The 13423-nt window shown below is 40.0% G+C and overlaps 1 protein-coding gene across 1 annotated transcript in view; it reads left to right on the top strand.

The window, feature by feature from the left end:
- Nucleotides 1-13423, top strand: part of LOC310936933 (protein kinase C-binding protein NELL1-like) — a gene marked incomplete at its 3' end in the record, with an annotated part of 241541 nt that overhangs the window by 186769 nt on the left and 41349 nt on the right. The window contains exon 14 of the mRNA XM_083901097.1: nucleotides 4634-4756. Within this exon, the coding sequence (XP_083757223.1) occupies nucleotides 4634-4756 (123 nt within the window). The remainder of the gene's footprint in view (nucleotides 1-4633; nucleotides 4757-13423) is intronic.

A 13423-nucleotide genomic window follows, 5' to 3' on the forward strand; every position in this document is an offset into this window, starting at 1 on the left:
CCAGAGAACCCTTTAAAACCCCTTTCCTGAATTAAGGGTTTTAAAATGGTTCTTGGTGGAACCCTGCAAAAGGTTTCCAGGTGGAACCTTTATAAAAAGGTTCTCCAATGAGGAAAAGCTGAAGAACCTTATATGGTTCTACTAAGCACTTTTGTTTCTAAGAGTGTATAAGGTACACTGATTTAATCAGTGACATGATAAGGGGAAATGTATCATTCCTAGTTTGCCCGTTCGGGAGGCCTCTACTTCAGTTTAATTTATTTTATCATTGCAACTGTCAAGAGGATATTGTATGTATGTACAGTATGTACTTTGTATAATTCATTGCTATTCAAATATGGCTGTATTTGTTCACAGAGTTGGAAACCTGCACCTGCTGGTGAGTAAATGTCTGTTCAATTATCAAAGCAATTAATCACAAGTTTAAAGAAAAATAATAGTGTAATTACTTTTTAACAGTAAGGCCCCAATGTTTTACATTTTTAATTGCACAAGCACAAATAAGTTAAGTCCTGGGTGAATGCTCTGTGTTGGTGCCTCCAAGGACACCGGTTATTCTGGATCCCATAGTGAAACATAGCCAGAGGAAGATTAATAATATGTAATATGATGAAATAAAAACACCCTCAGCCAGTCGCGTCACAACAATTACAGGTCGCTTAGCATTTTTCTAGGGAATCATGTTGTCTTGATGTTGCAGAGACAAAACATGACCTGAACAGTGTCGCAAATCTGCAGAGAGGTTGCAAAGTTGAGCATGTTAGGATGTTGATTCCACCTCTCAAAGGGTCCTGCGATGTATTTGACAAGGACCTTTGCTTCTTCAGCTTGGCAGTTTTTTTTTTTTAAATAACACATTTCTTTATCCATTAATTCAGCCACTACACCTGCGTGTTTATGCTTCTCTGTAAATGCAATTAATAAACAGCCAGGGCTGTCAGTGTTTTTAAATTGTGACGCTTTCATCTTCATTCGTTCACAGCTATTAGCACGCTGAATATTTAATGACGCAACCCTTCCTCTATACTGTACCATTAATATAGTTTACTTTTCATATCCCCTCTCACCAGCACTGTTGACATTCACCTCTAATTTATAGTTCAACACAGGGAGGAAATCCACGGGAAGAGAAACGCTAAATAAATCCACCTAGTTGCTTTGGGGCTTCGTGAGCACCACTCATTAATTAAGGGGAATGTATTAGTCATGACTCCCACCAAATCTCTTGCATATTAATGAGTGTGTTTTAGTGAGTGTGCACCTTGTGAGTTGAGGCAGCCTCAAGCCAGGTCCTGACTGGTGCTTAAAGACACAGTTCAAAGTTTTAATATACAGGTATATTTAAAAGAGACACTACATCAGTGCAGCTCTGTTGTGAATCCCCTCAGCTGCATAAGTTCAGCTTTAATGCATTGTTTATAATGATACAGTTTTGTATTCTAACAACATAACCTGCTCATAACCTAAGCTTGTGGGAATCTTTTGCCTAAATCAGTTCATCCTGTCTTCTTAAACAACACATCTATGATTATTATATTATATTACGCTTTTTTAAAATATGTATGAGTAATTGATTACATTTTCTGTAATGGAAGCCACCTGAGCAGCATTTTATTTGCCTTCAGGTCAAATCCACAACAGCCATTTTAGGACCTTTCACTCTTGGACCTATTAGTGGAACATTTGTGATTTTCACACTTAGTCGTGTTTTTTTTTTTGCAGCGATGTGTTTAAAAGTGGACCTAAAATAAAGTAGAGCTAACTAATAGAGCTAAAGTAGAGCTAATTCAGTCACTCATCCATCATTGATGATAAACTCTTAATGGGACGCTTATGGCCCTTTTCCACCATAGTCCCGGTTCACCTTGCCTAGGCACGGCACGGTTTAGGTTGCATGCACGGCTGCTTGAAACTGCGGTGACTGACTTGTAAAGCAGTTGTTTTTAATGTCAGTTAATTAAAAAATTGACCGGAGACTCCGTCTGACACAGTCTCTGGACTGAAATACAGAGGCAGTGTTTGTGATGCCGGTCGCGTACCAGACTCCTCTGTTAAATATTAAGATTTTAGACATTTCCCTGGTAATCGGAGATTAACCCATGCTTTAGGATTGTTACGTCTTCTTAACGGATCTACAGTTTGGCAGTGTTCGGCTTGATCCTTGTGTGTTCGGCTTGATCCTTGTGTCGGACGTCTCCGGAGTACAGACTCAGTCTGATACAGTCACGTATGTTATTCAGTGGTCTTCTCATTTGCTCCTGCTGTGAACATTGAACCTTAATTAAAGTTTCATTGGCTCACTCAACTGTTAAAATCATTTGATTAGAAATGTTTGAAATACTTTTATGGCAAAACAGTATGTATGTGGTAAATTTAGATTAATCACAGTATAGAACTTTTCAGCAGGTGAAGCTATTGCTCTCTATATATTATTATATGTGATAGATGTCATGATTATGATGAACTCCAGGCTGTGTGTATGGAGCATGCGCTGTTTGTTATAAAAGTGCTCTTTGTCTTTGGCGCAGTTTGTTTAACTTGTATTTCAGTTCATTTAACTGATCGTCAGAACTCGTACGCTTTGTCGGTTTACAACCTACCAACTAGTGTGTGGATGTTTATTATGTGTGTGTGTGCAATACACACACATAATAATGTCTTCATAAAGACACTCAAGTTGTTCCCACTGTTCTTGTTCTAATTACCCTTTCCAGGGGGGAGTTTATTAAGCTATAGTTTTTAAGGTAGCCTGGACACAAAGATACACACGAAGCTGTAATATTTTTTTCAAATATTGTTCTCGCTCTTCAGTCTTCATAACTTGAAGTAGGCGGCACACGGTCGTTTGTGAGGATATAAAATCAAATGACGCGTCAAACGCCCCTTTTTATTTGAATGCACACAGAGCCTGAAAAAGAATCTGGGTTGGCAAGTTCATAACCACCTTTGTGATACTCTTTATCTCTGACTGAGGCTTTCAGTGTTGTTAACCCTGGATTTCCATTGGACGCGGAACGGCGGCGGCGCGGTTCTGCTTCGTTCCTCTGCCCGGCGTCAATCCCCACCGGGCGCGTTACGGCAGCGGCGCGGAGCCTTGGGAGCCAGCGGTATTCACGGAAGATCGCCGATAATCTTGAACGGACGCGAGTTCGCGAGATCCAGCGATGGACTGTGTGTATAAAGGAAACAACAACAACACAGCTTCTTTTCATTCTCCGACGTGGAAGAACTGTTGATCTGGTGTCATTAATGATTTTATGTTTCTCCACTTCAACAATCAGTCTCTTGTCGTACATTATGACTCTCTGAGACGTGCTGATTAATTGACTGTTGACCTGGCAGCACCGGTCACGACGTAATGTTGATGTGAGGTTGTGACAGGATATATGACCTGCGTATTGTGTTTTATTTTGAAAGGGGGGCGGAAATGTTTTACTTTGATTCTGTGTCGCTTTTCCTGTCTGGTGCGATCTGCTCTGTTGAAATTACGAGGTTCAGCAGCGGCAACGGCAAAAATAGAACTGATTCCTATCGATAGCGCGGCGAGCCGCTTCTGGGACGCTGTTGAGACGCTCCGCAGCGCGTCTGGTGGAAATGCTCTAATGGATTAGAATGGAAGCAATTTGCAACGGCGACCACGCTGCGGCCGTTCCGCGTCCGTTCCGCGTCCAGTGGAAATCCAGGGTTTAAGTGAGCTCACTCAAACAAATCCTGGTTCTGTTGAACACTCTTTGTTGTAGAGATGTGATCAATCCTTGTTGGGGGTCCTTGGCTGAGACAAAGCTGAGAAACTCTTCTGCTTGTCGTCTTTAAAATTGACTATATAGCACTTTTTTCCCCCCACAATTCAGTCCTACTTTTAACAGCCACCTGAGAGATCCCATCACAAGACAGCATTAAGTACTATTGTTCACCCTTGCATTGGCATTTAAACAGGGCATTATAACATGTAATTTGGACTTGAAGTCCATGGTATATGGAGAAATGCCTTTGTAATGTTTTTAGACATTTTCACAGAAATTCCTTCTGCTAACATTTGTGCCAAACTGCCACTGTCTTTTCAGTTTGTAAAAATGTGCTAATTTTCCAGTGGAAAAACATGGATGTGAAATTAGTTGTTAGTTAGTTAATTAGTTTGTTTTGTTTTCATTTTTGTCACCATGGATTCCATGATAAATAACCATGATCTCAATGTTCAAAAATAATTATGATTATCACTTTGGCCGCAATCATGCAGCCTTAATTCACGCATGCAACCCACCCCCACTCCAAATGTGGCTTTATAATCAGATCTGAGGATGCAGTGAGGATACATATGAACACATTTTTACCGTGTTCATGCCTTTACTTGCTCTGGTCTTAAGGGATCACTGAATAAGATGTTAAACTACTAAATACACAATGGATGATTTGTCTTTGCCATTCACATTATAAACTTCAATTTACACCCATTCTGAATGTGTTGAGTTTGAAAACGAGGATTTTATAAACCTATGGTGTTGGTCTTGAGTAGCTACTAAGCTACTTGTGAAGTTCCCATGGCTGCTAAGGCTCAAATTATTATTTGAAATTATTTTCACACATACACGCAGCTGTACTGACTGCAGAATGCCTCTCTGTGTCTCTCCCTCAGAGCATGACGAGTGTGCCAGCAGCCAGAGTTCGTGTGATGAGAACGCCATCTGCACCAACACCATCAGAGGACACCTGTGTACCTGCAAGCCAGGCTACGTGGGCAACGGTACCATCTGCAGAGGTAAGTTCCTGCCCTGGAACAGCCCTCCAGGCATAAAAAGGACACAGAGATACAGGCACAAACCTTGCCTCGTGTCCTCTGATGATAGTTGATTCTCTGCTCCACAACATCATGGTTCACTCCTCCTTCACTTCACCTAACCAGGCAGCAGCTGTTACAGAGATAATGAAAATTAATTCTACCTCACTATTTCCTCATGTGTGTGTCCTCTCCCTCTCTGTTCACCCTGCTCCCTGTTGACGTCTCACCGCACCGAGGCTCCTCTCCTATTTGGCCTTACAGTATGATACATATGATATCCATGTAAATTATAGCATCATCACAACACTCTTAGAAATAAAAGTGCTAAGTAGAACCAGATAAGGTTCTTCGGCTTGTCTAGGCTAGGAGAACCCTTTTAAAACCCCTTATTTAGGAAAAGGGTTTTAAAAGGTTCTCTGGATCAAAATGGTTCTTCCCATTAGTGTTACCAAGAACCCTTTGAAAAACAAATGGTTCCAGGTGGAACCGCAGCCCTTATGGAAGAACACTTTTTGAACCCTCATATCTAAGAGTGCACTGCACCAAAACCACATTTATATCAGATCTTGCTGATGTTCAATGGCAGGTGATCAGATACTGGCAGTTTTAGTGACCGAAATTGTAATTTTTGCATACATTTCAATTTTAAATGTATGTGTTGCTGTCAAACCAGCAGAATTTGAAATTTGAAATCTGAAATCTGAAATCCCATTTTCAGTCCTGACTGCAACTAAAATAAATTGTCTAGTGCTTTTGCCAGGTAAAGGTAAAATGTTTTTCCTTTACTCTGTGAAAAAAGAACGTCATGAGTTGACTAAAATTAAAAAAAGGGTACAGTCAAATAAATACTGTGTTTAGTTGTTTGTAAGCTGAGTATATCTTCACTGTTTATGCAGCACACGCAATAAATGCAAATAGACGTCTTATTTAATCCAATGAGCTGTGGCAACATAAAGTGACAGTTGGAGTATCTTAAATACAGGCCAGTAGTTCATGTTGACATCTGCTCAACCCAAGACTAACGGCTTAATACAAATCCATGGATAAGTAATGAATTGAGCTTTATGTGCCTGATACTTGTTGCTGTGCCATATTTCAAGGCTTCAACTTTGCCACATTATCTGAACAATATCTCCTGTAAAGTGTGTGAAGTGAGTTTTCAGTACTTTGGTCACAATCAGTTCAAATGATTCACCACTAGCTTTTGGACAGAGCTACACACTTTTATGTGTGTGCTAATTCAGAAATGGTATATATTTTTTTAAATAAACTCTGTGAACACCATAGTTGTTTTTGTAAGTCCAAACGAATGCTCGTACACCAAAATGATTTCCCATTCTCCGCTGCACTGCACTTAACAAGTCTGTTATTGAAAAGAACACCAACACGACAATCAAACAAAAAAAATCATTCATGGTTGTTTTCCAAGTTACATGAAAAGCAAATTGGTGCTTGTGGCATTTGTTTCTCAATTACAGTTCTGTGACCAAGTATTAGTGTTAATGTGGGTGAGATTGGCATTCCTGTGTCTGTGTGTGTTTTTGTATGTGTTACCTCTTTAGGACCCTTTCTGGTATAAACAGTCAGTGCGTTTACATGCATGTTAATAGTCTTTTTGTCAGACTAAGACAATAATTTGGTTTTCTTAATGTCATGTAAACATAGTCTGACTAAAATTGAGCCAGTCTTAGTCGGACTAACATACCTGGATAATGTGATTCATAGTCCGATTAAGGAGTCTTTCTTCACCCAACGCAGCAACCACAAGTGCTATGCTTAGTCTAATTTGTATTATGATGTACAGCAGGTACAAATCATACAGAACCACAGCACGAGCCATCTCACCGTTTGTTTTTCTTTGCCGTAAAGGTCAACATGAAACTGATTCAATACGCACTTGCCTACAGAGACATACAGCACCACCTACAGAGGCGGAGTCAGACGTACATGGCAAATTAATTGATTTTCTCCTCCGCATGTATACACAGACTCAGCAAGTTCTCCGATTGCATGTCTTAGTTGGACTACGGCCTTCGCTCGATTAAATTGTGCATGTAAACATATTGACTGACTGAGCTAGGACCAGTAGGCAACATGGAGACCAAAACCTGGTCATAATGAGGCAGGACCTGATTTCTATTGAGGTTTAGGGATGACACTGTGGTTAGGCTAATCTAAATGAATAGAAGTCGATGCAGAGTCCTTGAAAGGATAGCTGCATGAACCTACGTGTATGTGTAACATTCTACATTCATTTGTCCACTCAGCCATGTACTGTAAGAACTATTGTTAACGGTACATTTGCACTGAAGGCTGCTGCAGTGGGACAGTTTGCTACAGGTTCACAGCAGATGGAACCGCACAGTCAATAATAGGCCCTTATGGAGTTTAAGGACACTCATTAGAGGGTTGTCAGGGTGAAGAGAGAACGTGTACTCTGTCTCAAGCTTGGTCTTCGACTCACCATTCAGTCCCTTGCGATACGGTTTCTCTGTTTTTACATGAGATTCTTTGCAAACATGACAGCACAGGATTAGGAGTGTGTCTTTTTGAGCATTTTATCCCTCTTGTCATCAGCAAAAAATATATATACATATATATATATGTATATATATTCCCAAAAACAATTTAAATTATGGACCCATCTGAGCAGAGAACATGTTTCCTGCGTTTTTATCTGTGTCATTTAGCAACAATTCTATGCATTTTTTTCCCTTGATATCTGGCTTCCTCTTTGCATCATCGTAGTAATTGGCAGACTGTTCAGTGATAATGATTTTTCAAGCTCACGGTCTTATGCTCATCTCAGCAGTGTGAACGTTTCCTCATACAATATGATACACCTGTGTGCTCAATATTCATGCTCATTAAGCAGCGGTTTTATGTGCTGACATTATAGCATGGTAAAAGATTATGACGGTGAAAGATCTAAATACTTACAAGGATAAACATTATCTTTGAAATGACATTCACAAACATTGCCACCAACCCATCTTTTACTCTCAAACACTAAGTGGTGTTCATATATATAAATTCCATAATATATATTACCTTGTGGCCCTTATTTAAATACATTAATGTGTAAATAAAGACACTCCATGAGCTCACAAGAAGCCATTTTATGTCATTTTCATGACTGTATGCATGGCTGCTGGCCAAGAGATGAGAATACCATTAAGCTTAATTAGGCTTTGATTTTCAAAACGACACAATTTCAATAAAAATCGTTGAACCAGCTTCACCAGATCAGACTTTTGTCCATTAAATCAATCTGGCTCCACCAACACTGAGGAGCTGCAGTTTTGTGTTGGTGTCTTTTAGAATGTTATCTGATCCTCTTTTAGATTTGACGGAGGTTAAATTAAGACATGGTAGACGCTGACCACCCTGCCATGTTCCACCGTGTTTTCGCTCTCATTAAGTCTTGTTCCCTATCTGCACTGCTGCTCATCACCGTGACAACTAATAATGCTGTAATTAGATGGACAGGAAAGAGGAATGCATGTCGGACATACCAATTATTGGTGCAGGAAAGCTTGTCACGTACTGCAGGTGAGTGAGCCTGCATGTGTGTGTGTGTGATAAAGTGGGTGGATTGGAAGAGTCGATAGATTAAAGATACAATTTAAAGCGAAACATAAGGCAAATGTAAAGGCAACGATTAAGGAAAGAAGCAGAATAGGAGAGAAAGATCCTTTCCAGCCATCTGCTCTACACCTTTGTGAAACAGACTTTAGGATGGGAGACAGGTAGAAGTCTGGTCTGAAAACACACACACACACACAGCATTCTTAGGACATACAGTAATACATTCCTTAGCCCTCTAATCCTAACCCCCTTAACTTAAATCTCACCTCAACCTTAATACTAGATTGTGTTGATCAAATCATTGTTTGCATGAAACAGTTCAATCAGATGTTCACCAGATTTGAAATATTCTCAAAGTTTTGTTTCTTGAAAGGCAATTTCTCACGTTTTTAAGCAAATGGGTCAATACAGTATATAAATGCATGACCCATTTATTTTGTCCTAAATTCATATGTCAAATCCCAATTCCTTATTTTTTGCATACACTTAATTTTCACATGGTTTGGTGTATTTACCCTGGGGATCACATTTTATAAAATAAAATAATAATAAATATAAGATATATGGTTGACGTTTGGTCATGTGCTAATAAAATATTAAAAAAAACAATTTCATACTGAAACAGGAAACACTCTTTCTCCTAGTGGCTGCAGCACACTAGGGGTTTCTCTTCTCTATAATATTGTAAATGGTTGTGCCTTACGATGTACAATGCCTTGAGTTAATGTATGTTGTGATCTGCACTGTATATAAAAGTGTGAGAACTAAAAAGTCACTTTACTGTAATGTCAATTGAAAATCAGCCTCATATCAGAAACACAGAAATATACATGGACAGGCATGTTGTGCAGCTAATATGCAATCAGTCAGTAACTCATGCCAGTGTCAGTTCTATTCACATACACATACTTTTAATAATGTCATTAAAACTTCCCACTGTACAGTTTACCTACCTATAGCCAATTAGTATTATGTGAGCAGGTAGTTGGATGAATCGGCCCCTCCCTTCCTCTCCCCCCTGAGATCTCATTACTTTGTGATGGCGACAGTGTTGGCCGATCGACCTGTGCCTCCCATCTCATTCCCCTCATACATCACCGCAGCCCTCTCAGGAATATTGGAATTAGTCTGAGTGTGAATGTCGCTTCTCGGTCTGTGCCTGCTAATGTTAATCAGGCAAAAAAGTGTGTTTTTCCAGCCTTGAGCAATGAGTCCATGGAAGATGTGGATACGTTTGTTTTGCCAGCCAAAAGAGTGCAATTAACTTGACTTGTTACAAGCTGAACAGGTGATGGACGGACACCCTTGAGTGACAATGGCTTATTTACTATGAAAGCACACATTTTCAAATTCCACTGAGCATTTTTATTTGACCTTTTTGTTTTTGTTGTGACTGGTGCTACAAGGACGGCTAGAGCTGTGGTTTTTGCATACTCAATTATTTTTTTAAACTTAAATCACTTATGATTAGTGTTAGGCATAAATGCATGACACGTTTCCATGACAACTGACTGGAAAAAAGACACGTGTGACGTCATGTCTACGTCACTCCCGATTGTTAAAATGAGTCTCTAAAGTAACGCTTAACTTTTAAAAACAGAGGCACACATACATAGTACACAGGTATGCTGGTTATTTGTAGGGCTGCTAAACAGACCGCTCCAGTTCGACTGGAGGTGCGTCAACGGCGCTAAAGGAGCTAACAGGTAAACTGTGCCTGGACTCTGGTGCCACATCACGAAAAACTGTGTTACATTAGAGACTCATTTTAACAATCGGGAGTCATGTAAATGTAAATGCATCATGCGTTAACATGCCCAGCACTACTTTATTCCATCCATTATCTACTACTTTATTCTCCACTGGAGGGGTGATGAGGCTCACCACCCCCCGTCTCAGCTGACGTAGGGCAATGGGCGGGGGCGATAGACGGGATACACCCTGGACAGTTGGCCAGTCCAACAACCGCTCACTCTCACATTCACACCTATGGTCAATATAGAGTGACTGATTTAAGCCGGAGAACCTGGAGAAAACCCATGCACTCCCGAGGAGAACATGCAAACTCCATGCAGAAAGGCTCTTGTTCCAACCGGGGCTTGAACCCAGGTCTTCTTGCTGCAAAGGCAAGAGTGCTAACCACTACCCCCAGCACTACTTAAGATGCATTATTAAGGGGATAATAATGTAATATTTTTGGACATCAAGTTATATTATGACATAGACACCAGTAGTAGAGTGGATGCAATGCTGTCAAACCATTTAACGAGTCCTACCGGTTCCAAGCAGAGAAAAGTAGTAGAGAGAGCAAGGGTCACAAAACTAAGACGTTTTGAGCCAAACACGCATGCATATGTTAACATAACATAAGACTCATTAATTTATTTGACATTTTTGCATCCACTCTTCTACTCCATGTCCAAAAATCCAAATTATCCCTTTAAGACCTAAAAGGAAAATCCTTTCTCACATCCCTGCCATCTGATAGAGCTCACTAATGATGTCACATGACTCATGTATAGAAGTATGCCTGAGGACCTTTTTTATGTAGTGTATTCCTTTCCATTCTGAACGCTCTTGAAACAACCCCTGTAGAATGAGAATGAACATTTGTTATTTAGCTGCAAATTTAGTTACATTTTATTGCTGTTATCTGCGTAATTGCATTTAAAAAACACATGATAAAAAATTATCAAATGTGACCCAAAAATCACCATAATATTTTACCTGTGACATAATCCATATAAACAACTCTTTTAGAAGCTTGAGTCATCACACTGTAAATGCAATACTGTTCCTTCCTTTCCACAAATGCTCCACATTGTGAAACTAGATGCTCACCTGCTGTCTGCTGGACACCAGAGAGTTACTGCCAGGGTAAAACTATTCGATTTCCCCTGATAGGCTCCTGTAAAGGATGTGTGATGCAGCTTCAGTGTGTCTCTCAGTGGAGCGATTCCTTCCCTCTTCTGCTGGGTCTTTGCCTCAGTGATCTCTTGGGAGCTCAGCGAGGCCAGACACATCCGCCACAGTCAGTTAGTCAGTCTACCATGGCTGACCCTGTGCTTTCACACAAGCTGAGTGGTGATTACAGCTTATAGCATCTCATTTCTATTACAGGAGAGTAATTATGGCTAATACATTGCTGCAGCAATGCCGTGCCCCTGCGGTGACTGTTAAAGGCACAATAGAATTTACTGCATATTGCTGATATTATACAAGCAGACATTGGAAAAGTGTTGTTCTTGTGGTGGCTATTACCATTCAGTCTTACTGCAGCTGTGGTTCAGCAAGACATTTTTTAATGTGATGCCAATCAGAAATGCAAAATCTGAGAAAGAACACAGCTGATCAAGAAGAGATTTCAAACTTAAGAAATGTCTCCAGCTCCTTTCAATCCCCTCCGTCTGTGACTGGGATGATTGCAGGAGCATGTAAAGAAAATTCCTCCATCTCCTTTACTGTTATCGATTATCTGTGTAACTGGAAGTGGGAAGGATCGAGGGGTTAAGACTCGCTTTACCTTTACTCACTCTTTCTTCCCCCTCTTCGTCTCACTTTCCCTCCTTTTGTTTTGCAATTCTCTTGGGGAGAACGACTCCCATTATGTCATCTCCCTTAAAGCACAATAAATAGGGCACGATTGTTCAATCGGAGCGCTGCGTGAGATTATAGATCAGCATTTCCCCCCGATGCCAGCATAATTATCAGCAGCCTATTGCAGATCCTTTGTCATCAGCAGAATGAGTGACTAATCTTGTTAATGGTCTGTTTCATTCCCTAGGACTGGTTTATATAGACAAAGGGTTTTAAATAGAGATGATTTGAATAGTGAATCTTAAGAGCAGCACAGTGCATAAAGGCATTGACTTGTCCCTTTTCTCCTCTTGCTATCATAGCTAATCAGAGGAACCAGCTATCAGCCAACAGTGAAACCTAGACTAATATATTCTGAGACATGGAGAGAAGGGTTTGCTGCAGGGAGGGAAAAGGAAATGAGTGAGCGAGATGTTAGATTCAGCCTCCATTTCTCCGACAAGTCTGAAGCTTTTAATTTTCTGTTTACATAATTATTTCTCCCCTGCATTCCTTTTTGATTGGAGAAACACATTTAACAGGTTTTCTGCTGTTTATTGCAGTGCTGGAGGGGAAAGTGTTTTACAACATTTAATTGGGTAAAAAAAAAACACTGTCTCTGAAGCAATGATTAATTGTAATTGTAGAAAAAAAATACTGGGTAAAAAGAAAAAAAGATAAAAACACAAAAAAAGTTGTACTTGTTTTTGAAGGTTTGTAGCAATTACCATTCGTGGGAATTATTTTTAGTACGTGCCCCCACTGTGAGCTGTAGCTCCTGTGCACCCTAGTTTTTAACACTGTCAGATCCACTCGTGTAATGTGATTTTATCAACAGCAGGCAGAACTAGCATGCTATTTTGTTTGTTTCATTTTTTTTGTCAATCAACTTCTTGTGTCTGTGTCTAATCTCCAAATCTGCGTGTTTTTTGGACTGTGGGAGGAAACCAGAGAACCCAGAGAAAACCCATGTAAAGGCCCTTGTTCCGACTGGGTTAAATTAAATTAAGTTAAATTAAATTGTATTTGTATAGCACAGATTTATAACGTACACTATCTCAAGCCACTTTAAATGGTAAGGTCAATACCTGACAATAATTATAGAGAATCGGCTGCTATTTGTTTCTAGACTTCACTCAGCATGGGACTCCTATGGGACTCTCTCATCATGGATCAGCCCAGTATCCGTGCCCGCCCACTGCTCCAGTGACTCTCAGAGAAACCAAGCTTCCCTGGAACCCTGACCCTTCCATTTGTTTGAATGTGCTGTGCTACTACAGGAACATATGAGAAAGAAAATTGCGTCAGATGATCAGTGATAAACAGCTGATTTTCAACAAACTATTCATAATGGTTGATCGCATTCTAGCGTACTTTTAGAAATGACACTGTAAATATGTTTTATTATTACTAGTATATAAATTAAGTTGTAGATTATAAATTGTTATTGTCTTTTAATGAACTGTGCTATGCTGAAAAGGT

This window comes from Microchirus variegatus (genome assembly GCF_963457635.1).
Source record: "Microchirus variegatus genome assembly, chromosome: 14".
Classification (NCBI taxonomy): domain Eukaryota; kingdom Metazoa; phylum Chordata; class Actinopteri; order Pleuronectiformes; family Soleidae; genus Microchirus; species Microchirus variegatus.